Source organism: Lepisosteus platostomus, chromosome 10, assembly GCF_059453375.1.
Source record: "Lepisosteus platostomus isolate fLepPlt1 chromosome 10, fLepPlt1.hap1, whole genome shotgun sequence".
NCBI lineage: Eukaryota > Metazoa > Chordata > Actinopteri > Semionotiformes > Lepisosteidae > Lepisosteus > Lepisosteus platostomus.
Genome location: NC_142620.1, coordinates 9,155,947 through 9,181,730, shown reverse-complemented (window position 1 = coordinate 9,181,730; position 25,784 = coordinate 9,155,947). Strand labels below are relative to the sequence as shown.

General features: G+C 40.3%; 2 protein-coding genes across 3 annotated transcripts in view; one reads left to right on the top strand and one right to left on the bottom strand.

Annotated features, from left to right (window-relative positions):
* The first annotated feature begins 33 nt into the window (after positions 1-33).
* On the top strand, positions 34-12,013 carry pomt2 (protein-O-mannosyltransferase 2). The gene is made up of 21 exons (XM_088647970.1): positions 34-1,165; positions 1,547-1,631; positions 2,016-2,120; positions 2,494-2,602; positions 3,305-3,413; positions 3,599-3,758; positions 4,288-4,394; positions 4,698-4,780; positions 4,929-5,038; positions 5,141-5,207; positions 5,360-5,423; positions 5,763-5,841; positions 5,939-6,090; positions 6,406-6,497; positions 6,596-6,672; positions 6,987-7,058; positions 7,229-7,288; positions 7,370-7,475; positions 7,863-8,003; positions 8,556-8,667; positions 9,231-12,013. The coding sequence occupies exons 1-21, from the start codon at positions 825-827 to the stop codon at positions 9,334-9,336; spliced, it is 2,337 nt and encodes a 778-aa protein (XP_088504096.1). The 5' UTR covers positions 34-824; the 3' UTR covers positions 9,337-12,013.
* Positions 12,014-12,205: 192 nt separating this feature from the next.
* Positions 12,206-25,784, bottom strand: part of LOC148653225 (latent-transforming growth factor beta-binding protein 2-like) — a 126,879-nt gene continuing 113,300 nt past the window's right edge. For both annotated transcript variants that reach the window (XM_088647963.1, XM_088647964.1), the window contains 10 exons: positions 22,407-22,532; positions 21,622-21,765; positions 20,275-20,478; positions 19,540-19,626; positions 18,669-18,797; positions 18,305-18,445; positions 17,650-17,826; positions 16,954-17,253; positions 16,675-16,824; positions 12,206-15,228 (listed from right to left, as the gene is read on the bottom strand). In XM_088647963.1, the coding sequence (XP_088504089.1) occupies positions 15,056-15,228; positions 16,675-16,824; positions 16,954-17,253; positions 17,650-17,826; positions 18,305-18,445; positions 18,669-18,797; positions 19,540-19,626; positions 20,275-20,478; positions 21,622-21,765; positions 22,407-22,532 (1,631 nt within the window). In that variant the 3' untranslated portion in view covers positions 12,206-15,055. The remainder of the gene's footprint in view (positions 15,229-16,674; positions 16,825-16,953; positions 17,254-17,649; positions 17,827-18,304; positions 18,446-18,668; positions 18,798-19,539; positions 19,627-20,274; positions 20,479-21,621; positions 21,766-22,406; positions 22,533-25,784) is intronic.

Sequence of the window (25,784 nt, the reverse complement as noted above, 5' to 3'; positions counted from 1 at the left end):
TCTCACTCGCTCAGACAAGGCAGTGAACGACATGTCCCAGAACTCCTTGGACGAATGCTGGGGGACCGACAGTAATTCTGCTATGCGTTCGTATAACGCATTGTGTAGAGTTTACTTTTATTCGGATTGATCCTATGGCCAAGCCTCCGTAAACCGTTCATTTTATTTACACACCTTCGAAGTTCATTGTGCTTTTCGACGTAGGTGAAGCCGCACTTCAGAAATGAGGCGTCAATCGCGTATAGAATTTAGACGAGCTTTGTCAAGTACAGTTGGGATTAGGTTTGTTGAATGTAGCTAGAGGCGCTTTTATTTTAAGATTATTTAAATTAATGCTTCGCATTTGTATGATAGTGTAATGTATGGCAGGGATGATAAGATAACGTGTACCTTTTGTATTGCGTACGACTGTAGCGTGCATTTGACCTGTAGTGTAATGTAATTCCCATGTAAACGGTGCTGATGTATCCTGGAGAGGGAGCCTGAACATTAATAATGGACGAGCGGAAAGTTTGAGAAAAACGCAATGTAGTGCACCCTAATTGTTCATTTACATAATTTAAGGATGAGATGTTAAGTAAGAATGTTTTTTTATTTATAACAAGCATTGAGCATGCTGATAAACTAGTAGATGGCACTACAGTGTTAAATACGACAGTACGTATCATTCGATCAAAAGCCGATTTATCTGCAAAAGAAACATAGCTAATTTTCAAAAACGACAACATTAAAAAAAGACCCTAAACCTTCTGTATTTAAATTCTAAGTTTACTAAGCATCAATTACTAGCATTAAAGGTATTTTCTGTTAATTTATTATCCAAAATGCCCATGCAAAGTAGAGTCTGCGAAACGCAATCTAACCACAAACAAAATTCCCAAGTCGTAAGGAAGAGAACATGTTGCACTAAAACGCAGGAAGGGAATAAGGGATGGGCTATGAACCCTAATGCAAAGGATGCGAATACTAATCACCAAACCCACTCGCTGCCTAAGGGCGAGAAAACACTCCTGAACGGGCCACATGGAGGACGCTGCGAGCCTTCAACGTTAAGAACAAGTGACGCTAACTCCGAAAAACTACGCGTTGTGCTCTCGCTTGTGCTTGTGACGCTGTTGTCCCTGTTCACAAGGTTTTACAAGATTTTGGAACCGCCTCACATTTGGTAAGGCATTTGTCTCCAAATACCGTTTCTTGTTTTTTATTGTCTGCAATGTGATCTCTCTTTAGTTATCTGAACATTTGCAGTCCTTTCCTCTTTTGTCACTATCCACATAATCCCAATCCCGACGGGAAAATGTTGTGTACCTGTCATGTGGGCGTCATGGAGGAACAACATAAAATGGCACATGAATTTGAGTTTGCATATGCTTCAAGGAGTTTCAGACGAAATCAGAGACGAGTATAGAAACGCCAGAGTGCAGTTGTATCGGTAGATGTGAGCATCTGGCCTGATCTGTTCCTTTTAGCCAGGACAAGTCATTCGGCGTTTTAGAAACGTTTGGTCATTTTCGTTATTACCAGGATTTTTCATTTTTTCTTGCAGCTGGGATGAAACCCACTTTGGGAAAATGGGCAGCTACTACATCAACAGGACATTCTTCTTTGACGTGCACCCACCTTTAGGAAAGGTAGGACGACGCGGTCGAGATTAAGACTTATCTGGCTGGCATGGAAAGTGCGATTTGTTATGATTACATCATTTAACCTCTTTACATTAACTACACTTTTTATTGTGTGAAGACCTTGTCACATTTCTACAAGAAAAGAAAAAACTTTGCTTCCCTCATGTGAAAACACTTTGAAATGATCAGAATTCTGCAAGTGCTGTTTTCTAGTGCTTCTCTTTGCTCCGTTCTCCATTGTATACCTATAGTTTTGGAATATGTCACCTGTACTGAGTTCTGGCTGTGAGCTTCCCATCTAAGATCTGTTATGTAGAGTGTATAGATTGTGACTGTCCCCATCTGTTGCCCCTCTCGAGCTAATTTGACACTTATTACTGCTTTTTCCAGATGCTGATTGGGTTAGCTGGGTACCTGACTGGTTACGATGGCAGTTTTCCTTTCATCAAACCCGGAGACAAATACGAACACCACACCTACTGGGGGATGAGAGGGGTAGGAGCTTGTGGCCTTGAAAGAAGGAATGCTATAGCTTTTGTAGTTTATTCAGAAAAAATAATTACGGATGTTACTGCACTATTTAAAAAAAATGACTAAGATGTATCGGTCATTAATTTTAACCTGGGATTCTGGAATTAAAAACTAGGGTAACAATTCCACGCAGTAATCACTGTTCAGAATGTGATGCAATTTCACCTTATCGATTACTTGTAATGGGCAAACCTCATAAGAAGAATGGAGTTCTTTTCTTGTGTTACACCAGACTACATGCGTAGTTTTTGAATTGGGGAGCCATTCATTGCTGAGCTTGAGGTGTATTACAAGTCTGCCTCCTGTCTCCTGTGCTTGTCTGGATGTCTGGCTTCAGTTCTGTGCGCTCCTGGGCTCATGTCTGCCGCCTTGTGCCTTCCTCACTGTGCTTGAGCTGTCTGGTTCCCTCCCGGCGGCTCTCCTCGCTGCCTTCATCCTCGTCTTTGGTAAGAGATGTCCTCTTTTTCAGCGCGCCGCCCTGCCTAAGGCCTGGGGTTCACAGACCAGGCATATTGCATGCAATGTGGAAGTTAATGGACTTAAAACAGACTTTCCATACAGAGCTCCCACACTGCCACCTCCTGACTGCAAACGAATGAGCTGACTGATTAAAGGATGACTGATGTGTTGTTTTGGCTGCTCCATGTTCAATTTTTGGGATGAATGTGAAATAACTTAGGTAGAGATAGACAGTTGGTCCTGTGGAATTGCAGGGTCCTCTGGTTTTTATCCACATCCAGTTTTTAAAGACTTAATTGAACTTATTTAACAGCTGTTTTCAAGGTCTTAGTAAGTAGCTAATTGAAAGCAGCTATAAAACCTTAAGGAATCAGCCTCTCGAGGATCATTTACTCATGCCCGATATTGGACACGTTTTCATGGTTAGATGCAACTCCTGCTGCTCTGCTTCAGGAATCCAATATCTAGAGAAGCTTTTGCTCACGGTTCCATTTTGTTGAGTAATGTGCTGCACAAGTTCGCTTTTTTTTTCTCTGTAATGTCACTTCTTTGTCTAGAAAATATTCTTCTCTAAAAAGTATGAACATTTTCAACCTTACTGTGTGTTATATTATATTCACTTTGTGTCTTTTACTTTAGTTTTTTTCTTAATTTTATAAGTAGTAACACTTCCTTTCTTTCCCCAACAGACACCGGCTGTATTACAATTTCACAATACATTCTGCTTGACCCTATCTTAATGTTTTTTATAATGGGAGCTGTACTGAGTATGGTCAAGTTCAATTCACAAAGAGAGCGGTAAGCCGTTTATTTGAGACCTGGAGATTTGATTATCTGATATCTTGCTATTTTTGTCTGAACAAAACATGGTCGTTACAGTGCTAGCAGAATATTCAGTGAATTCTGTGTAGAGTAATTCAGTGTTTTCAAAATTTCTTACATATATTATCACTGATTCGACCTGTTTGCTTCTTTGTACCCAGGCCCTTCGGTGCCCGCTGGTGGTTTTGGCTGATGTTGACAGGTGTCAGTCTTGGAGGAGCTCTGGGGGTGAAGTTTGTGGGACTCTTTGTCATTTTGCTGGTGGGATTGAACACTGTGCGGGATCTCTGGAGGCTGCTTGGAGACTTAACCCTGTCACTAGTATGTGCATTTAGTAGCAAAAGTTAACCTTGCTCACAGAAATCATTCAGTGTTTTCTCTAGTAGGTCATAGTCTCATAAATTATTTTTGTCATGTTCTGATTTTTCTTCAAGTCAAGTTGAGTGTTTAAAATACTTAATTTTAAAATCCACATTTATCAGGAAGACTGGTAGACAGTTTGCTTATAATGTGCAGGAATCGTGATACCTAATCTTGGATATTATTATTCTCACAGGACTGCCTACTTTTTATTAAATTTTGAATCCAATTTCCTTGTGAAAAAAAGAAAAAAATTATGCAGCAATATGTGAAAATTAAATTTTGTGGATGATAATTTTAGCAGAAACAAAAGATGAAAATATTTTTACATGAGAGTTCATTTTTATTGGTGTGTAATGACAATTTTTAAATTCATTATAAAATGTTAACAGGATTACACTTCTTTTTCAATTTATGAATTTTATCTGAATATGGCTAGAGTATCAAATTTGTGTCATCTCATTGAATGTTGTCTCCTCTCTCCCTGCAGGCTGTGTTAGGGAAGCACTTTCTGGCCCGTGTGCTATGCCTGATCTTGCTGCCTGTTTCCTTGTACATACTTATTTTTGCATTACACTTTGTAATTTTAAACAAAAGGTATATATATATTTAATTTTAAACTACTGCAATGAAACAGTTTTATTGTGTTTGAAAGTCTTGCATTGTGAAGCCCATAAAAGCTATGCAGGTGTACAAATCTGTAATCTGTATCTGTCTAAATCAGATTTGAGATGCAAATTACTTTGTATGCAATAGAGATGAATGAAAAATAATGTAAAATTGCCACATGGCTTTTAAGCTAGTTGTTAGATTGGATTAGCTAAAGAGAAGCTTGGCTGAATATGGCGATAGTGTAATGAATCTCACTGGCTGAAATATGTCTGTCTGTCCTCTGTGTAGTGGTCCAGGAGATGGATTTTTCAGCTCAGCCTTCCAGTCTCGACTGGTTGGGAACAACCTGCACAATGCCTCCATGCCAGAGTGTAAGTTGGTTCACATGTGCCGTATTGAGAGTGCAAAATATTCTGTTGATTTGTGTGTTCACAGTGTTGTGCATTAACAGTGGGGAAAAACAGATTTCCAGGGCTTCAGAATGATGATGTAGATGCAAATGTTGCTTGTTTTCTGCAGACCTGGCCTATGGATCGACCATCACAGTGAAGAATGTGCGGATTGCTGGAGGGTACCTCCACTCCCACTGGCACCTGTATCCTGAAGGAGTGGGAGCACAGCAACAACAGGTCTGTTTGCTGTATTCATGTGACCCGGATTTGATGTTTTTCATATGAAATTAAAGAGAGATTCAATTCATTGACGCACCTTTTCCTCTATATGTTTTTCAGATCACTGCCTATTTGCACAAGGATTTCAATAACCTGTGGCTGGTCAGAAGGCAGGACAGCAGAGAGGGTGAGGAAGTTCAAGAACAGTTCTGTTTTTATTTTGTCCCTTTTCGTTCAGCAGTGTATAATGTTTTAAGTGTTCACGCACAAAGTTTTCTGAGCTGTTTTGAGGGTGTTGTTTGTCATGGTATGTTGATGCTCTTCTTGTCTCTGATTCAGAAGATCCATCTCAGCCTGTGCAGCTTGTTAAGCACAAGGATATCATCAGACTGGAACATAAAGAGTAAGAGCTTCTTACTACCTTGGCCAATTTTTGTAGCACCCGCAAATTACAAAACCACTCTCCCTGAAGTCATCAAACTGTGAAGTCATTAGAACTGTGATTGTGAAGACACAATTAAGCATAATCAAAAATGTTTTGTTGTACAGTCTTGTTTTAAGATTTAAGTGTTCCTATGAACCCCTGAGAATTAATCGTCTTTCAAGTATTTGCAGAACTATATTGGCACAAAAACAAGATAGAAAAAAATAATCAGTGCAGGGTATATTAATAAATATTGCAGCCTTGTGCAGCATGTCACCTACAGTATAAGAATCAAGTTATTCTCCAATTCCTTCTCAGAACCACTCGTAACCTGCACTGCCACCTGCATGAAGCCCCCCTGACAAAGAAGCACCTTCAGGTCACTGGCTATGGGATTGTGAGTAGCCTGTGTGCAAACAGACGGTCTGTCTGTCTCGGAAAATGAAAATCGGGAGTGGACGCTGCCATTGTTATTCCCTGTCTTCTGTTTGCAGAATGGTACTGGTGACCCCAACGATTTCTGGCAGATCGAGGTGTGTGGCGGGAAGCCTGGAGACCTGGTCAAAGTGCTGAGGAGTAAAGTGCGTTTCATTCACCTCTCTACCGGCTGTGTGCTGTACTCTTCCGGAAAGACCCTCCCTAAATGGTGGGTTCAGCTTTCAGAGCAGCTGCAGCTCTGGTTCGTAGATGATGGTTTGATTTCCAGGGCTGTTTAATTTGCTTGATGTTTATGGTCTATCCTTGTGGATCCTGAGTCAGTGCACAAAAAAGCATGAGGCTCATATGGAACTACCCAGAAGCAAACTTGAGTTGTCTTGAGGATTGTGCGAAACAGCTGGTTAGTGTGCCTGGGACACCACAAAGCCTCCAAAATCTGGGATCAAGGATGGATATTTCTGAAGCGACGTCTTTAAAGAATGAACACAGGGTTCCATCTAATGTGCACATTATTTCCTTCCAGGGGTTGGGAACAAGTTGAAGTCACTTGCAGTCCTTATCTCAAGGAATCGCCCAACTCACAGTGGAACATTGAAGATCATGTGAATGCAAAATGTACGAGATATACCTGGCTCCATTATACTTTTGCTGCATAATCTTCAAAGTGTGGAACGCTTGTGTAACAAGCTTTTTGATGTGTTTTTCTGTTTTAGTGCCTAATATAAGCCTGTCAGTGCTCAAGCCCTCTTTCTTGGAGATACTGCTGGAGTCTCACATTGTCATGATCCGGGTGAGAACTGTCTGTTGGAATTTCCTTTTTGCCTTAAATCCAGAAAGGCACGTTGCAGGAGAATGTGTTAGGTCTTTTGTGTAAAGGAAGATGTATATTGTAGGTTAAGACAAACCACATTTTTATTATAAGCAAAACAAGGCCTGCAGTCATATGTTATGTAATAAAGGACACTCGCTACAAACAAAGACCATTGGCAGGTTATTATCTTTAATTTTAATACAAAATAAGTGTTGGAGAAACCCAACCTTATTTTGCGTGATTTTACTCTCTGTGTAGTTTTGCATTTGAATGAATTAAACCTTTTCTCCCAGGGTAACAGTGGCCTGAAACCTAAAGATAATGAAGCAAATTCTAAACCTTGGCACTGGCCTATCAACTATCAGGTAAAAGTTAACGTTCATTAAATGTCTGATAATTGGTGTTTACCATGTGACTTATTTTAGCTGATAAAGAGTACTACAGGGCTTGTGCATTATAAATCTGACATTATAGCAATGTTTGCAGCAAGAAAGCAGTTATTTATATTTTTTTCTGTTCATTTCTGTTCCTTAAGGGCCTACGGTTTTCTGGCGTGAATGAGACAGAATACCGCGTCTATCTGCTTGGTAACCCTGTAAGTGGGCCAGTGTCCTAACCGCATTCAGGCACTGCCGCAGTCTGAGACACTTGATTACTGGAGCTCTTTCTTTTCCAGGTCATTTGGTGGCTGAACTTGTTTAGCATCGCCCTGTATGTTGTCATGGTTACCATCGCAGGCATTTCAATCCAACGAGGAGTGCGTCTTGGGGAGAGGGCTCAAGGTAATTGTTTTCAGGAAGAGAGCAGGAGGAAGAGGTTATTTGGTACGGCAACTGCTGCTGAGGTCTGCATTATAAATTTGTGCGGACAGTTTTTTAAATCAAATGATTGCAAATGACGTGCGGTTGACGAATATGGTAATGGTTTGTGTCAGTCCTTATTACAGCGTAATTGAAAAAGGATGCTCGTTCTGGTCCTGCAAGAGCCATTTGCCCTTCAGGATTTCCTCTTCTCATTTAATTTTTTAAAATTTAATTTTGAGCAAATGTCAGGTGGTTACATGGAATTCACAAAGTCAAAGGGAGCGGCAGAGCGTTTGATAGGTGCTCATGACTGGAGACGCTGCCCAGTTGTGTCCTTACCTCGTCCTCTCCCCTGCTGTCGGGCAGAGTGCTGCAGAGTGCTGGTGGAAGGCGGGGGACAGATGCTCCTAGGCTGGATGCTTCACTACCTCCCTTTCTTCACTATGAGCCGGATCCTTTACTACCATCACTACTTCCCTGCCATGCTGTTCAACAGTATGCTTACAGGTAACACTAGTGCACAGCGTGTGTTGATCACCGGTTGTCATTGTGTCTCCATCCTCAGGGGAGTACAGGCAGTGATTGTACCTCCTGGCCGCAGTGAGGCTTCAGTTGACAAGCTGTGGAGATACAGTAGAGTGCACGGGGGGGGGTTAAGTTGATGGATTTTAGGAGGGCACGTTTCTGTTGTTGTGGAAATCCGGCTCTGGCCTGGGGTCATTGCTCCTGACCTGGCTTGAGTGCATTCTAAATAGACACCTGCTATTCATGTGGTGCGTAACATCTCTGGAATAACTGAAAGGCGGGATTAACGTTATCAGGAATAGCCACTGGGCCATGAGTGGGAATGTTTTCTGTGATCCCAATGTGATTGGTAATGGTCACTCATAAACGCCCATTTGTGGTAATAACATAGGGTGACCATGGCTGGACTGGGCTTATAAACCCCCCTGTAACACTGCTGGTCAGTCTTTGTCTGTTAATGTCCTTTAGGGATTTTCAACACGCAGGCCTGCTCCTCCGGTTGCTCCAACACTGAGACTGGTGTGTTTGTTTTAGGGATAACCTGGGACACTCTGCTGCAGATCTGGGACTTTCTTCCCCGCCCTGCGGTGGCCCGGGGGCTGTACCAAGGAGGACTGGCAGTGCTCATCCTCACCTTCCTCTACAGGTGAGTGTGGTCTCCTGGAAACTTCATGCTTGGTCTCCTGAGTCTCACAGAGATATACATTTAAGCCTTTCAGTTTTCGCTTTCCAGTACTTTATCCCATGAGCTCGGACATATTGATTCAAACCTGCCTGTGAAGCTGCTTTTCTATCTGTAAGCAGGTCTTTACTTGTCTTTTAGTTAACACTTTAGGTGACAAGTGGCAAATGACATTAAGAAATGAAATCTGTTTAGAAAAGATTAGTAGAATCTACTGATTCTATTAGTAGAATATGACCAACATCTATTATGTGTTAAGTGAATGTTAGTAACAAAACAAAATGATAATCTTGTCTGATCTATGGTTGATCATTACATACAGGTATCTGGAGGTTTTGTAAGTGTTTTTAACATCATTGATAAAACATTAATATACTGTTTATATTCAGTAACAACAGAGACCTGTACTCTCTAGTACAGTATGATTAGGGCTTTTGAAATAGTTAAAACTATTGTGGTTATTTTTTTAAACTAGATAATGTCTTAAATCCATGCACATTACAGGCATTGTTGTTTTTTCTCACCAGTTTCTACCTTTTCCACCCCTTGTCTTACGGGATGAGAGGCCCTCTAGCCCACGAGCCCAGCAGCCCCATGGCAAGCCTCAAGTGGATGGAATCATGGGAGTTTTGAGGGGAAAAAAAAAACAACGCCACCGTTGTCTTGTGTACGAGAACACCAAAAAAAAATCCTTTCACCGCAGTGCGGTTGGTTTGGTCTTGAAAAGTGCGGTTTGAGCACTGATCCGATACGACATATTCGAACGGATCATAAAAGGGCTGGATGATAGAAGGAAGTGAGCAGAATGAAAATGTCCTTCTGTCCCCCCTTTCCAACCAGAAGCACCATTGTTGACAGAACTGTGATGTAGACCAGCCCTATGATCATGCATGAATTCAGTTTTAACAGGCTGTTCTGGCCAATGGGCTCTCAAGGGCTAGACAGTAGGTACATTCAAATCAGAGGAAGATTGTGCTGCTAAAAATATTAATGATATAATAAGATAAGATTTATGATCATCGTATTGGCATATCTGTGAACCTGAAGAGGGAAAACTCCAGTTGCTTGCTTTACAGTGGGAATACATGAAATGGTCAATTTCTAATGGGAAAAACCCAGTAATGGCAGTTCTATGGCATTACTATCCCATCAGCTTCTTTTATACAGAAGACTGTCGTCATCCTCAGTTTCAATGCAGCAAGCAACGTTTTAGCAAAATGTTTTGTTAGCAAAATGGCAACAATGACTACTTGGCAGCATTGTGGTTAGGGTACACTTACACAGGACAGCAAGACAGGGTATATTTTAATTGATTAGTGAGATGAGTAAGCTTCACACTGAGTTAGAAGGAGGTCAGGTTAAGACAAGTGCACAGGTGACCAAGATCCTTCATGTCTCATGTCATATTAAGTTGCCTTTCCCTGCATACTGTAGCTAGTTTAGATTGTACTAACTATAAAGTGCCTTGGGTTAGAAATCAAAACCACTTGCCTAAAACGGACTTTGTTTTTTCCATTTTGTATATAGGTCACATCTGTTGAAATTTTAGTTGGATCTACAAAAAGTGTCATGAGTAGTTCTTCTAGAAGGGAAATAGCAGTTTCCAGTAATAATTTCACTACGTTGTGTCATGATGACAACTTGTAAGACTGACATTAGTTTTTATTTCTTTATTTCTTTCTAGTATTCTATATGAGCCTTTTTTAAAGTTGCACTATTTGCTAGAACACTATTTTGGTAAATTGTAGAAATGTTGACAATTTTGTGATTTGCATTTTACTTTATATTACTGTGAGCTGACTAAAATGTTTATTACACTATTTTAAATACTAAAAGAATATAAGATCTTAAATACCCATTTAAAATTGATGTAATGTACTAATGTGATATTTTTTTAGAAAAATACCTCCTGAAATTGACTGCGACAACTGGTGTATTATAAAGTTGGAATTTATTAAGTGTTTGATTTATTGCATTTTTTGGGGAATGTTTACTGCTGTAAGTAGAGGCAGAGCTGTTGCATAGAAGCAGTTATGTGTTAGGTTAGTCATGTTTTTTATTTTTGGTTGTGTAGGTTAACCACATAAGTATGTTCACAGTATGTTTAAACATTGTTTATTAATTGTAATAACTGTTAAATTGTTCTGTCCTGGCATGTCATCCAGTCTAAGTTCCTTTTTTGTTCTTCTGTAGGTATTTTTTAAACACATTGAATTATTGTACAGCAAATTAATAATGGCCAATGCTATGCTCAGTCATTTTTGCTCCTCGCTGGTCTTGTTTGTGTTGGATAACTAAACTATACCAGTACATTTATGTGAATGAGAATGCTCCTTTCTCTGGCCCACTATGGGGCGTTTGGTAAAAGAACTCTTTGTTAATATAATGAAAGAGCTGCAGAAAATGAAACCTCCATTTTGAGAAATCAGTTTGTAGCTGTTGTGGACTGCCCTGTATTGAAGATATTGCAGAATACAGACAGGTTTTGTTGGCAAACCAATTGCTTTCTTGTGTAGTTATGCACACAGTGCTTAGGTGCTTCAACATGCGGTGACCTGGCAGTAGAATAATAGGAGTTGTCATTGCCTTCATCGCTGTTTCCAGTTAAATAAAACAAGAGGGAATTGTGTGTTATTTTCCAAACCCAAGAATGATAAGGGATTATGCAAGTGAAACTTGCAGAGTTAAAAAAGAAATAGGACATTCCATTAAGCTTGTAACTGGTGTGACAGGTGTGGTACAGTCAATTTCTGGGTGGATAACATTTTTGTCTTTAATTCTTAATTGTGAAGGGGTTGCTAACGTGTTTTACATTCTCTGTTCATCTTATTGCTTGCTACAAGAGATTAAATTGTGTGCTACTATTGTGAAAGCACTAAAACAGTGAAAGTGAGTATTGTGCACTCGAACACTTTTACTCAAGAAAATATTTTTAAGTTCTAAAACAAAAGTGTGATCTTATGAAGTTACATAATGCTTCCTCCTTTGACTCTTAATTTTGAAAAATATTTAAAGAAACAGACAAGGTTCCAGAAATCCACATATGCAATAATTATAATTCCCTGGCAGGGTAGATGTTTTTTGTGCTGAAGCTCAGCTGCAGACAAACCCCTATTGTAGTGAACAGCAGGGTATGTCAGGGCCGTCTGTAAGTGAACAATGAAGACGGATTTCCCTGAAGACTTGCATTATATGTTTTGGCCACATTAAGTTAATAACAGCTGACTACAATCCTCAAGAATGTATTTTTGTAGGTACTTGAACAAATTGTACTATGAACGTCTGAATAAATAAACCGAATAGTATCAAAGTGATGATGTGAATGTTTTTGGAATATGATAACTCAACCACCAGTTTTTGTATGAGACTCTTTGCCAGTATAGTTGAGGGGGTGGCCAACAGTGCTTGCATAATTTGACATTTGGATTTTTTTTCCCATGTTTGTCAAAGAAAACTCAGGGGTTCATGTTTTGTTAAATTTTAATAAGAAAACAAAAACACGCGGTTTCTCAAAGTTTTATTTTCATGACTGAAAGTGACTACGGTTAGAGGTAAACGAGGAATGTAGAAAAATTCCAGAGCACAGCTTCTACCAGTAGGATTTCCCCACTATATAGCTGAATCCTATAACTTATGGTTTACAAAAAAAAACATACACATGACAAAATGTGCACATACCTGTATTTCCATCCACTGCTGTAACTGAATGGAACATTGTCATCTATGCAAAGGAAGAAGAGCTGAGCAGCATTGGCTACATTTAGCACATGGCTTATGTAGCAGCCACTGCTTACAGAGGATTTGTTTTATACACAATGCAGATTATGGGCATCAGTCAATGAAAAACAAGTATCCAATACTACATAACATATTTGGTACTTGTATAAGGGGTGGCAGCAACCTCTTCCACATGTATTAATCCATTAATGGGACACTCTTCCTTCTGCTTATAGCTAAAACTACAACTGAACTGGGAACGTAATGTGGAAGTCTTGGATTTGCAGCACACTTTTAAACTGATGTTGTTGGATAAGCGTTATAATAAATGAACTTGTGCTGGATGCATGGCTGCTTGTTTTGTGAGAAGGATGCTGCTGTACCCTTAAATTGATTTCCAATGTCTGCTCCACAGGGCAGGATACATACATACTCCTTATGGTACAGTGTAAACCATTTTTTCAGACAAAGATATGTTAACAAATTTTACAGAAATGCAAGATCTACTGTATAATACCTAAGGCATTTAAACTGAACATATATGATTTTGTTTGTCAAGACAAAAATAATTGCAAATTGCTCAACTAGATATCTAAATAAAATATGTAACAAAACCAATTAAATACATAGTACTACATCTGTACAAACATCCCAAACTCCTTCGTCAATGTTTGATCTTGATTCCTGGATTGTACCGCTGGGAATGTTCTTACATGGGATCTGATAATATTCCATGAATGCCAACATGCATAAATGGTGTAAACATTTATTAATTTCCTGTATGACACTGTGCATTTCTGCAAAAAAGCCACAGCATAATTGTTCATGTGCAGAACTGACCATTGGTTCTTTTTAGTAAATTAGCAAAAACAAAGCATGAACAGCAAAGCTGACCATACAGATCGATACCCAGTAGACTTTACACTACACTATCAATGCATGTTCCAACTACAGTTCTTGTGCTGTCTTTTTTTTGCACAAGGCAGTCTCCAGGAAAGTTCATTCTTTAAACTGCAGCTAACCAGTTGAGAGCAAAGACTGGCACATAAACTGTGCTTTCTGTCTTTGCTAGAATCATGTTGGGTCGTGGCAATTCTTGAGATGCTAGGAAACAGGTTTCTTTAGAGAGCCATTCAGCCAGTGTGTGATTGCGGTTAGGCCATATCTGACTAAGACTGAGGCAGCCCTGGGATAAGCCTTAATTGACTTGGCTGTGTACACTGGACTGGCTTTTTGGTGTAAAAAAGTATGATGATTTTTAGAAAATAACATGCCAAGCTTTCTAAGAACAGGACAGATTTTTAAGATTGGATGTACTCGTGAATGTCTGTAAGGAAAACAGGTAAATTTTGGAGTTGAATTATTCTGTCTCTTAAAAACAATTAACCAACAACAGGTTCAGGTGAAGAACTCAACGTTTCTTGTAAACTGTGACCTTTGCCAGTGGCTAATAATTTAACCTGAATGGTGCATATCTGAGAAATTATCTAGAAAAAAAACCAAATCGCAGGTTATTTTATGGTAACATAAACGTGTAACACACTACATTCCTGTATATAATAGTTGTTTAATAAGAAGGTAATTTGCTTTTCTAATGTTCTCCCGCATATACCTGAGGCTATATCCCAAACTGTCCCAAGGTGTGGGACTATACACCTCTGTTCTATGTTTTTGGTTTTTGGAATTTAAACAAAGCTGCATGAGCAGCTGTTTCACTTTCAGTGCTAAAACATTACTCTGGATGTTTACAAATAGACAAACCTCAATGTGCAGCCATTTTTTCAGTTGCTTTTTCTTGTCTAGATAATTTATTGTAATCTAAATCTTATTTACATAAATATGTTTTGGGGCAGAATGATATTCCCTATAGTACATTATTGTTAAAGTCATATTTTAAATTGTTATTTTATCCTTTGTTTTTCTAATGACAAGCATAAGCATTCAGTAAAGACAGAGCTCTCAAGCGTATTTTCTATCATGGTATATTGCCCCAATCCGAACAAAACATCAGCAGCAATATTCCACAACAATACACATGCCACATTCTTTTGAAACATACTAAAAAAGTATTTAACCAGTGCCTAGCAAGGATGCAAATAGTTACATATCACTTTTTTTTGTTTTGAAACTCTGGGGCAACAGCCACTTTCAGGAAGTAGTAGCAGGGAAGCAAAATAATGTCTCAGCCTGCTTCTCTTTTCCCCAATCCATTGAAATTCAAAACGGACAGCCAGCCTGGAGTTAAATGTTTACAAAATATAATTTAGCATTAGTAAACACAAAAGCTTTATGCGCTGAAAGCAATAAATAAAATCCTCTTTAAAGAGCAGTACTTCTGATATTTATCGCAATTCTTCTGTACATTGTATTCTGCATCGCACGCCTGGAAATGGGGTGTAAGCCATGTATTATTATGGAGACAGTAGACGGAGGAGTCCTGCTTATATGAAATCCCTTAAAGGCAAAATGATGAACAAATCCCATGCAAAACATTCGCTGCACATCACTGGTCCGTCCGAGTGCTTTTTTTGAAGAGAAGGTGGGGCTGGGGGGGACATTCCTGTTTTACTCTTGTGATTTCAGGGCCAGAGCCCTGGTACTGGCAGCAGGTCAGGGAGAGATGCCTCTACCGGTCTCACTGGCCTGCCTCTTGCTCTGTCTCAGGAGCCTCAGGGATGCACTGGTGAGGCTGCGATGAAGCCACGAATCCCGGCAGGCAAGTGCACTTGTATGACCCCTCTGTGTTCACACAGGCACCATTCTGACACAGCGGGACTTTGTCACTTATGTCTTCGCACTCATTGATATCTGCAAAGAGAAGCAGCGCTGTCAGCATGTCCACAGCAGACGAATGTGGTTTTCATTCGCGGGCTCCTCAAAACGCCGACACAACGGTCATGTCGAAAGGATTGCTTCCCGACACTGTTTCCGGGTTTTTTTTTGTGCTACAACAAAACCCGTGCCCTCGAGCAAAATCTGCACTGCCAAACATGAGCAAAGCTTTCCACAAATTTGCTTCAATTTAAAATCAATATTTGCATTGCATCAAATCCATAGGAATGGATTGCAAATGGAAAGCAGCACTTGGTCAATGTAAAGAACATGTTTGACGGTTCTCTGGCAGACCTAACACCCTTGTGGAAGGCATATTCAGTAAATTCTGAATGAGGAGTGCTAACTAACAAACCTATTGTGAAACCACACAGCTGGAGGTGCTGAAGAGCACTGCAAGATGACGTTTGATGCTTATTTGGACAAGCAGAAATACCAAAAAAATAGAAATGTGCTCTACAGTGCTGTCAAAAAACTTAACATCTAGTTTGTACTAAAGCACTTTCTTGTGGCTTATAGCACATCTTTAAAACAAGTGAAGGATTTAAATGTTCAGTGATGGAGGATGGCTTCATAATGCGTGTGAGAGAGCAATTTGAACATCAGGTTTCAGCGGTGTAATACATTGAACAAGTCAGCTGTTGCCTCTTACATTGAAAGACGTGTATTGTCTGAGACATCCTATCACCGTGATCTCAGAATGGTTTTAATTTCACAGCTGGCAATGGTAAAACGATTGTCATTTTCTCTTGTTATTTTTAAATGACCCTGAATTGTTTATGTCATTTCTAAATTCAAGATGTTGGTGGTATTCTCCCAGTGACAGTTGGAAAGCCTTTCTCTCCCACAAGTGTATTTTTTTAAAATAATAACATCTAAATCTGTTACATTGCCGTGTTGTGGAAAAAAGTGTAGATCTCTTTAGAGTGTTGCTGAAATTGTTCCATGAAATGAATTCCTATACAACAATGTAATCTTGTCAGTATGTTTAAGAGCAAAGACTTTGATTTCAAACTAAACAAAGAAAATTGAAATTTTGTCAGCCTGAAGTATTACGTAACATGGGTAAAGAAATATTTCTGCTCACCATTAAAGTTGAAAAGGATTCTATGACTTGATGCTCAAGCAGTGTGATGTTTCTTTGGACTCATATATAAAACAACTTTGCAAAAGTAATTCTGGAATACACTTTCCTCCCTCCCAAAAATTAAACAATAATACAGACAGACCTTTTCTCTATTTTTTGGAGTTAGAGGTTTAAATTAATCACATATTGCACAGAGTTTGAATGCAATTCCCTGTCTTCACAGCTTTAATTTCTCTGTTGGTTCATTAGAAGAATTTCCCTTCTCTGGTTTTGGATTATAATTAAATGATCTCAAATTTAATTTAATTTTAAGACTACAGAAAATAAGAACTTACCAATACATGCCATTTTGGCTAAATCCAGCTCGAAACCATCAAAGCAGTCACATGTGTACCCTTCCCGAACACGGACACATCGGCCATTTTCACAGCCATTCAAAATCCCACATTCCTCTGCGCGCAGGCCCTCAAATCCGTCATATCGATCTGATCGGGCGAAACGAGAAAGAAGCGTCATTTCAACGCAGGGCAGCGACACGATGCAAGATGAATCCATCAAGCGCGTCTTGCGGTTTTCTACAAGCCGGCGCTGTGTCAGACACCACGGACTCCTACCCCTGTAGGGATCCACCAGGCGAGGCGCAAACTCTCGTGGCCTCAAGACGGGGACTCTCGCTCTCTCTCTGGAACCGTAGTCATCCGTGGGGTCCTGCCCAGGAAAGATGATGCCTGTGTGCGGGTCCTGGGGCCCGTACTCTGGACCCAGGTTGTGATAGTATTGACCACCAGCTATATCTCCGTAGCCTGGGCCGTACACGGGGCTGTCGGGGCCATACTCATAGCCCGGCCTCTCTCGGTGGCCATCCGCTCCTTCAAGCCCCCGTTGGGGCTTGTTGCACAGGGTCGCGTAGTGCGCTGCAGCAAAATGAGAGAGGATTTTCAAGAAGAGCCAGGCTGGATGCCATTCTTAAATGCACTGAGTTGTAGCCATGGTATTCAAATCCCTCCGTTACCTATTTTGCTTCAGAAAAATAAAGTGAGACTGTACCGTATCTTACTGTAACTCAGGTAAGTTTGGGCGAAATTCAATTCAAGCTTGATTTTCCCCTAGGGGAAATTTGTTTTACGGCACAGTCAAACACAACACAATGACCAATAAGAAAGGAGACTGGTATTGTGATTTCTCGGAGTACGAGTTCATTTTGTCATCATGCTTGTGAACAACAACAGCATGACCATTATGAAGCATGTGCAGCTGAACCGAACTTGGTTTGTTTGAGTGTCAACGCAAGCCTACTTGGCATTCCTTACCAGACAACCTACTGGGACAGAAGGCACACTGGTCCCCCCAGGCCACTCCGTAAAGACAGCAGCATTCAGTGTATGTGGTCCTCTTATTAAGCAAAGGATTTGAACACATTGAATTTTCTGTCAGCCTTTGCCAGCAGATTTCCATGTGGATTCTTTCATCTGGATTCAGGTGGTCTTCTGGAGAAAGAGGTACACTTCTGATTGTCTGGGATTTTAAAAAAAGGCAGTATGCTACTACTTTGTTTCAGGATTTAGGCCTCCGCTGTTAAAAGGGGTGACATTTAACAATGCGAACCTGGAAATGAACAGTGAAACACAAGCCAGAGGACGCAAGTGGAAACTATGTGGGAGCACATTTAAAATAGAACAGGCAGCACTGTTTTACTCAAATGGTTGTGGGAGTAGGTCATACGCTACCTAGCCACAAAGATAAAGCAGTTACACTGGCTTCCTTCATGAAGCTGGATGCGATCCTTGGCTCAATCAGCTACTAACTACCAAAAGGTTTACAAGTACCAGGTGGCCTCTCGTATGTGACTTTTCTTATGTTCTTAACTGCTCACGATGACATGAAGTATCCCTCATACAATGGCCCCCTGCTCCTTCTGAGGCAGACCAAGCTGTGCGTGCCCCTGACCGTCACTGAGCGCCTTACCGTCTGTGAAGTTGGCGGCGATGCAGCGCCTGCGGGTACTGTCGAGAAGGAGGGGCGGGCTGCAGAAGCAGTTGAAGGACCCTGGGGTGTTGACACAAGTGCCATCCACACAGGTGTCCTCCACCTCGCACTCATTGTGGTCTGATGTAGAGGGAATGGCACAGTTAGAGAGCGCAGCCAGAACCAGGCCACATGCAGCTGCATGGAGTGTGCATATTCCTCCAATTAGTAAATGGTCCTTAATACATTTTGTGTACCTTACATTTTGTGAAACTCTTACAAAAAAAGCTAACTTTTTTCCTCCCCATTTCCCCAGAATATGCCTGTTTGCATTTATGGAACAGTGTGATGGAGACTGCTTTACCTAGGCATGCCAGCCGGATCGTGTCATAGTAGTAGCCCATACGGCAGTAACAGGAGTACCCAGAATAGATATTGACACAGCTGCCGTCTGTACAGATTTCTGAGCCAAACATCTCACATTCATCAGCATCTGGAAACGGTGAAAAAATGAAGTGAATCCAACTCCAATAATTAGTACAAAAAGAAAAACCAAAAGGCAGCCCTTGATTACTTAATGTCTGTATTAACTGTTCTGTTATCTATACTATGCCTGTATCACTATACTATACAGTATAGTATACTGTATATACTATGCATGTATTCACAGTTCTAACTTGAGAACGCTGATAAAAAGGGGCTTGTTGCTTCTTGTCTATTGGTTTCTCTAACAACAACAAAAAAACAAAATCGGATCAGGTACAGCGCAATAAGGTTTGACCACATTTGATCAGGGAAATTAAACCTCGGTGGTCATTTCATGGCCAGAAAGAAGAATGTGGTAATGGCTCCTCACAACAGTTCTTGGCACCACACTTCCACTGGTTCATGCTTAGAAGTGTTTGTTACCGCCTTCCCCAATAACAGGCCAAATGGGACAAACAGCCCTCTCTTGTTGGTAACTGTTCCTATGTTTGCCCTTGTGGTTCATGATTATGCCATATTAAGACTTGATTTTAAAAGTGTCACTAAAATAGGAATCAAGTCCTTTCCGTCATCTCCAAAACCAAATATTTACCATAAACAGTATGAGAACCACAAATGCGACTATAGTATTTTTCATTGTGGTTGGTAAGGAAAAAAAATCCTACTTCTTATCAGCATGAATAACAGGTACATAATGGCATGTATCTGGATTAGATGTGAAGGTGGACACCCTGACAGGACACACTGACCTTTAAACAGCTGCTGTGCGAGGCCAAGGGAGGGGCTATCCACAGACAGGACTCCTTTCCCATGAGGGCAGAGCTCATCGTATTCAACTGGAAGTCAAAACCACGTTCATTTAGCAACAATGCAGACTGTGGAGAAGGGTTTTGTGCAGGTAGAAGTAAAACAATCGTATGTAATAATTCTAGCTTGCTGCCAAAGGATTCCATTCCTCCAGGCAATGTTTAGGAATGTGCAATCTTAAGTGTGCTTCAGGGGAAAATGAGCATTCCTGAATTTCCATTCATGAATTGTATCCCTCCATTACCTGTCAGTTTGCTGATAAGGCACAGGTTCCATTTTCACACATGGTTACTTGCCAGGATATTTTGTATTAGTTATGTTGCACAGAGCCTGTCATACTGTAACTAAAGTATAGCTAAAGGAAACATGCCTATGGTGTTTGCTCTCTCAAAATGGCTTAAATTTTGCTTTGGCTTATGTAAAATACACACATTAAATACAAAACAGCTGTATGTGATGTACTGGACCTCACTGTTGGTCTGTGCTTCTACAGAACTCTGACTGCAGTCTTTCTTTTCATCTCAAACCTCAATGAAATACTTGAAATGAACAAGTAGATAAGAAATCAAACAGTCTTTGTTGTACACATCTTAATCGGCTGTTATTTAAAGGGTGCCTCTAAGTTATGGGACCTAACCTGGCACCTGAGGACCAGTGTTGCCCATCCCCATTCCTACCTCTTCCAGCAGGGGGACAGGGGTAGATCTCACAGTTGTCCCCCCAGCCAGCCCCCACAGTACAGCAGCACTCCTGCATGGTAGTGTTTCGGGACAAGACATTGTCACAGAAATTGTCATCTTCCAGATTGTAATAACATTCTTTCCTCTCCTTCTCGTCTGCAGACAACACATAATCCCTGGAGATTCCTCCGCGGCCCTGGCCTGAAACCAAGAGATCCTTAATAAGTATTCGTTATAATATGTATAATAAGGAATTCCACCTAGTTACAGTGGGGGTCTAAATAAGCAACGTAGTTTTCTTACTACTAGGTCTGAAACAACAACAGAATCATCCAGAAACAATGAAATGGCCCTTTTAGCTTGATTTAGTTAAAAGTCTCTTCTTAGGTTCCGGAGAGTGCAACAAATAACCACAAGATGGCAGACGTTTGCTTCACCTAAATTGTACTTAACAAGGTCTCTGCTCCAGCAGCTCATAGAAACGTTATGCAACAGTGTCAAAGTACACACTGCAATCACATTCCTAATCAGAGCCTTTACTGTACAGAAAAATGGCATTTACATCATTTCTAAACATTTCAGTTGGAAAAATTGGCACTCCAAGATGGATTTCAGTGAAATGCACTAAAGTACACACATACGGTATATGCTCAATTAAATTATACAGAAGTGACAACACAAGGACACAGACATTGTAGCACAAGATCATTCTTTCCATCTATTGAAATGTACAACTAACTACATTTCATTACTCTATTTACATTGAAAAAATTCATGCAGACATTTAGTCTACAAATATTCTGATACATTTTTGCCAGAAAACCTCAGCATATTCATATTTTCCTTTTTATTGATGGGACTTTTTATTGATTAGGTAACACTGTCTTCAATGAAGCTTTAAGAAAAACAGTCTAGTTCCAATTGTATTTTCTGGTGAAGTGAAATTCAAATTCCCTTTTTTTTGTTTGCATTTCAGTTCTAAGATGTAATGGGTAGATGTAAAGATGTAAAATTGAAGATCACTATACGTATTCCAAATTAATGAAGTAAACTGTGACTTAAACTACAACACAAAAGTGTTCACTGAGCATGACACTAGTTCGATTTCACTTATAGTGGGCCTATATTTAGGGAATGACAAGGACAAGATAATGTTAAAATAAAGGCTCAACCATGAACTGTGATCCCACAGCTTCTTTGCAAAAACCCTTACTTAACTAGGTACTTTTGCACATATCCCATGCAGGATCCTATTGTTTTCCATTTGAAACTAATGATATACTTTTCATCTTACGAATATCTGGGTGTGCAAAGCCTATTTTCCTTGCTGCTCAGACCCCTTACCTGTTAGTAGAGGGTTGTGGCACTGGCTTGTCAAGGGGTTGAATTCCTCGTTTTCGTTGGGGCAGAGGCACAGGAAGGTGCCCTCCACGTTCTCACAGAAAGCCGTCCCGCACAGCGCCGTGCTCATCTCGCACTCATTGATGTCTGTCAGCGAAGCCCAGACAGATCAGAGCCTGTCATCTCATCCTCAGTCAAGACCTCTCTCTCTTTTTCCCTTTCTCAGAAGCCTGCCTATGCAATGTATCAGCACACTGGTCCTTTTGAACCAGGTGTCTACAGTTACCTGCCACTGGGGCAAGTGGCTTCCACTCACATGCCTTGAAGACAGTCCCATGAGGTAGGATTAAAATAAAACGCATAACAAAACAAAACAGACTCCGGTATTCCTGAGAATGTATATAACAATCCCGATCATTTAAGATAAGATAAGAGATAAGATCACTTTATTAGCCATATACAATTTCCTGCATTAGGAATTTGTCTTTTCGCACACCCCAACTTGCTCTCCATGAGACACACAGACACAGACAGGGAGAGAAGCTGGGGGTCAGAGCACAGGGTCAGCAATTGGACAGTGCCCCTGGACCAGTTGGGGTTAAGGGCCTTGCTCAGGGGCTCAACAGAGTAGGATTCCTCTTCCAGCCATGGGATTTGAACTGGCAACCTTCCAGCCACAGGCACAGATCCTTAGCCACTCTGCCTCCAATTTGCTAAAGAAACACACATAGGTGAAAACACCTTGGGAGAAGCAGGAGTGCCGCAGCCCTGCCGTCTGTGTAACATACCCACACACTCTGGGTTCCCCGGCGGGCTGGTGTAGCCCTGGTCGCACAGGCAGCGGTACGAGCCGTCCATGTTCTCACAGATGCCATGTTTCCCACAGATGGTCTTATTCGTGCACTCGTCGATGTCTTCGCGGAACATGTGGAAAGAGAGACGGTGATGTAGGACACGAGACCTTCCACTGCTTAACGCTGTAATCTGTTAAAGCCCAGACTGACTTAACTGCAGAGCTCCTCTCCCAATATTTGATCAATGGTACTTTATAGCCATGCAACCAACTTCAAAACATCGAGCTACAACACAATGAACGGGCTGACAAGTGTCTTCAAATTAGTATTACATAACCAAGGGACCCAGTTTAAGGACATGAGAGGTCTCTCATCCACATAAGGCATTGGAACACTGTTGCAGAATTTTTAATCTGATGTAAATGACCATTCTTGATCCATAGATGCTTTAAAGACATTTCCACTTGCAATATAAAACACAACACAAGGAACAGAGTATAAACGCCAAGGCATCTGATACCATTCAGGCTAGTTTGTGTTTCCTTTGAGAAAAACTTAGGATCTGGAACAGTTCAGTTTTGATCTGAAACAGTTCCAAAACTGACATGACAGACTGACGAAATAATGTCATGACAAGACCAAAGAGGGCTGAAACAGTTTTCATCTACAAGGGGAAGAAAAGCAAGCTTCTGTTATGCAGCAGCAGGAACACGGAAGTGTGAGATTTTGATTAAAAAGTAGGACAGAAAGCCTATCTTTTAAAATTTAGTCCCATGATGAGTAGTAGGTGTCACTATCAAATATGATAAATTTGTACACAATAAGAGAAAATCAAACTAACATCACCATGAAGAACCTTACCATAAAGAAGCTTTTAAAAGGTACAGCAAGTAAAGCAATTTTTCAAATGTCCTGTGGACTGACTAAAATATAAACTGAAACAGGATAGTCTGCCTTGAGATAAACAGTAACTATAAACCAATAAGTCTTATTTCCATTACATGGAATATTATATAGATGATAATTAGAACTTAACTAGGGGGATCATCTGTACAGTAATAGAACAATAAACAAGGATTTTGAAAAGACTGGTTTTGCTTAGCTAACTTGTCAGATGTATTTGAACATGGAACAGCAGTAACATATGGTATGGTACATGCAATCAGAGCATATGGTATATTTTCAGAATGAAGTGTAGATTTTCAGAAAGTTTTTGATAACGTTCCCCATAAAAGAATACTTCTTAAAATGTAGGTAGTAGGCATCCAAGGTAATATATAGATTTAGACTAGAACTAGTAAATACCTAGAAAACAAACTAAGTTTAATATAATTTGGGGAGTACCTCAAGAATCTATATTTAGACCACTGATCTTCCTAATTTATATCAATGACTGATCATATCTGGTATAATAAAGTTTGCAGACCAAAACAGAAGGAAAAAAGCAGAGTCCTCAAAGGAAATCTCCCAAAGATTAAACAATTCCTGATAGGGCAGGGTGGATGTAGTGCTGTGTGTTACATGCAGGTAGCACAAAATAAAAATACTACGAGACTCGCCAAAGTTTGAAGAAGCCACCTATTTAAAAGTAAACAATATCATCATCGTTAAAAGTGTACAATTGAAATAAAAGGATGTTTGAATATTCTGATCAATTTAACTGCACTTCAAAAAAGACATACTGTAACTGCTCTGGAATCAAGTCTATAGAAGAGCAACCAGGTACGTTCTGGGGCTCAAAAGAAAACCTTCCGCTGAGGGGCTGAAAGAATTGAATCTTGTTAGTCTTGAACAGAGAAGACTGTAAGAAGACCTGATTATAATTCTCAAAGGCACTAAGTCAACTAGATGAACTTTTCAGAATCAACACTGAAACAGGAATCAGAGGACATAAGTGGAAACTACCAGGATTTAAACCAGAACAGGAAACACCTGTTCAAAGGATTGGGGGACTCTGAAACAAACTACCCATTTATATTACATCAAAGTTGAAACAACTTCATGTGGTAAAATTGCACAAGGTTACTGTCATTTGACCACAGATTTCCTGTGGATTCCTGTGGTTTCAATATTCTTTATTTACACTGAAGAATGGATGAAATCTCATTTAGCTACTAGCAACTCAACAAGTCCTCTAACCTGCAACCTTTATTATCATCTTATGCTTTTAAATTGTTTTTTTTTTCAGACATGTCAGACAGAATACTGTTACAATAATTTTTTAATAGTGTGTGAAGACTGCTGAGTCAACCCACAGTTAGGAATAAGGATATGCTGTAATTGAACAATTTACAGTTACTTTGCACAGAATCTCATGAGCTAAATGTTTAAGACAAGCATTAGAGACACCATTTTGAGTCGTTTTATTGCATAATAATTTGTACCAGCTGGAAGAATGTGGAGCTTTTATAGCCAAGCATCAAACAAAGACCAGGGACAAACATGTTTTACAACTGCAGCACAGCAATTAAGGTAATTAAAATTAAAATCTCTATAAGGCTGCTGGAAACACTGTTGCGACCTGCAGACAAGATTTTTCAACAATTCATTTGGAGAGAATCTTATACTGTATGTGTTTGCAAAGGAGTGTCTGTGACCCAGGGAAGCAATGCGGAAGAGGTTAGTGGTACGCAGCTCAGTGCTGAATGACATCCAGTGGAACAAAACAGCAGCACCACGTGCTCCTGGAACTGGCCTGGGATTCTCAGCAATGAGAAAGAACAGGTTTTCCAACAGTCTCCTTCAGTGTGGCAGATTGTAGTAAGAACATGTACAGTATTAAACAAAGACAATCAGTGCAATTCTTTTCACTTTTATCGCATAATACACAGGTTTACCATAAGTTATACCAGCCTTCCACAGACCCAGATCACCAGATCACTCAGATTCTCTTCTAAAAGCCACTACTAAGAGCAGATACTTGCTGGTACAGTGCATTAAGAAAAGTTTTGTTCAAGGAAATATGGAATTCTCATTTTTTTTGAAAGGCTCAGTTTGGAAATGTCGATTAATGTTTGACCCCAGGCTCAAACCCAGGTCCACTCCTCCAGACCCTAGCAGCGCTCAGAGCGGCTCCTCCTCAGTGCCGCTGGCCTCCGTCCTGCGAAATTAAAAAGATCCGACCACGGATAGCATTTGCTTATTTAAAAGAAGAAGAACATGCAGCTCTCCAATTGGATTTGAGTAACAATTGCATTTGATCTTATCACGGGTGCAACGCAGCATCCCCAGGAAATATTCTTTGTAAAATGATTACATGTAATGTTTGCATATTGAGATGCACATCAGCAAAGTCTGGTAGTAGGCAGGTGGTTGGGGGAAGGGGAGATGGCTGCACTTTTACGGGCTGTTTAAGACTTTTGAAAACAGGCC

Coding starts and splice junctions, on each gene's coding strand:
- pomt2 (XM_088647970.1), top strand. CDS start 825: ATGCCCATGCAAAGTAGAGTCTGCGAAACGCAATCTAACCACAAACAA. Junction 1,166..1,546: donor TTGGAACCGCCTCACATTTG/GTAAGGCATTTG, acceptor TTTTTCTTGCAG/CTGGGATGAAACCCACTTTG. Junction 8,668..9,230: donor ATCCTCACCTTCCTCTACAG/GTGAGTGTGGTC, acceptor TTTTCTCACCAG/TTTCTACCTTTTCCACCCCT.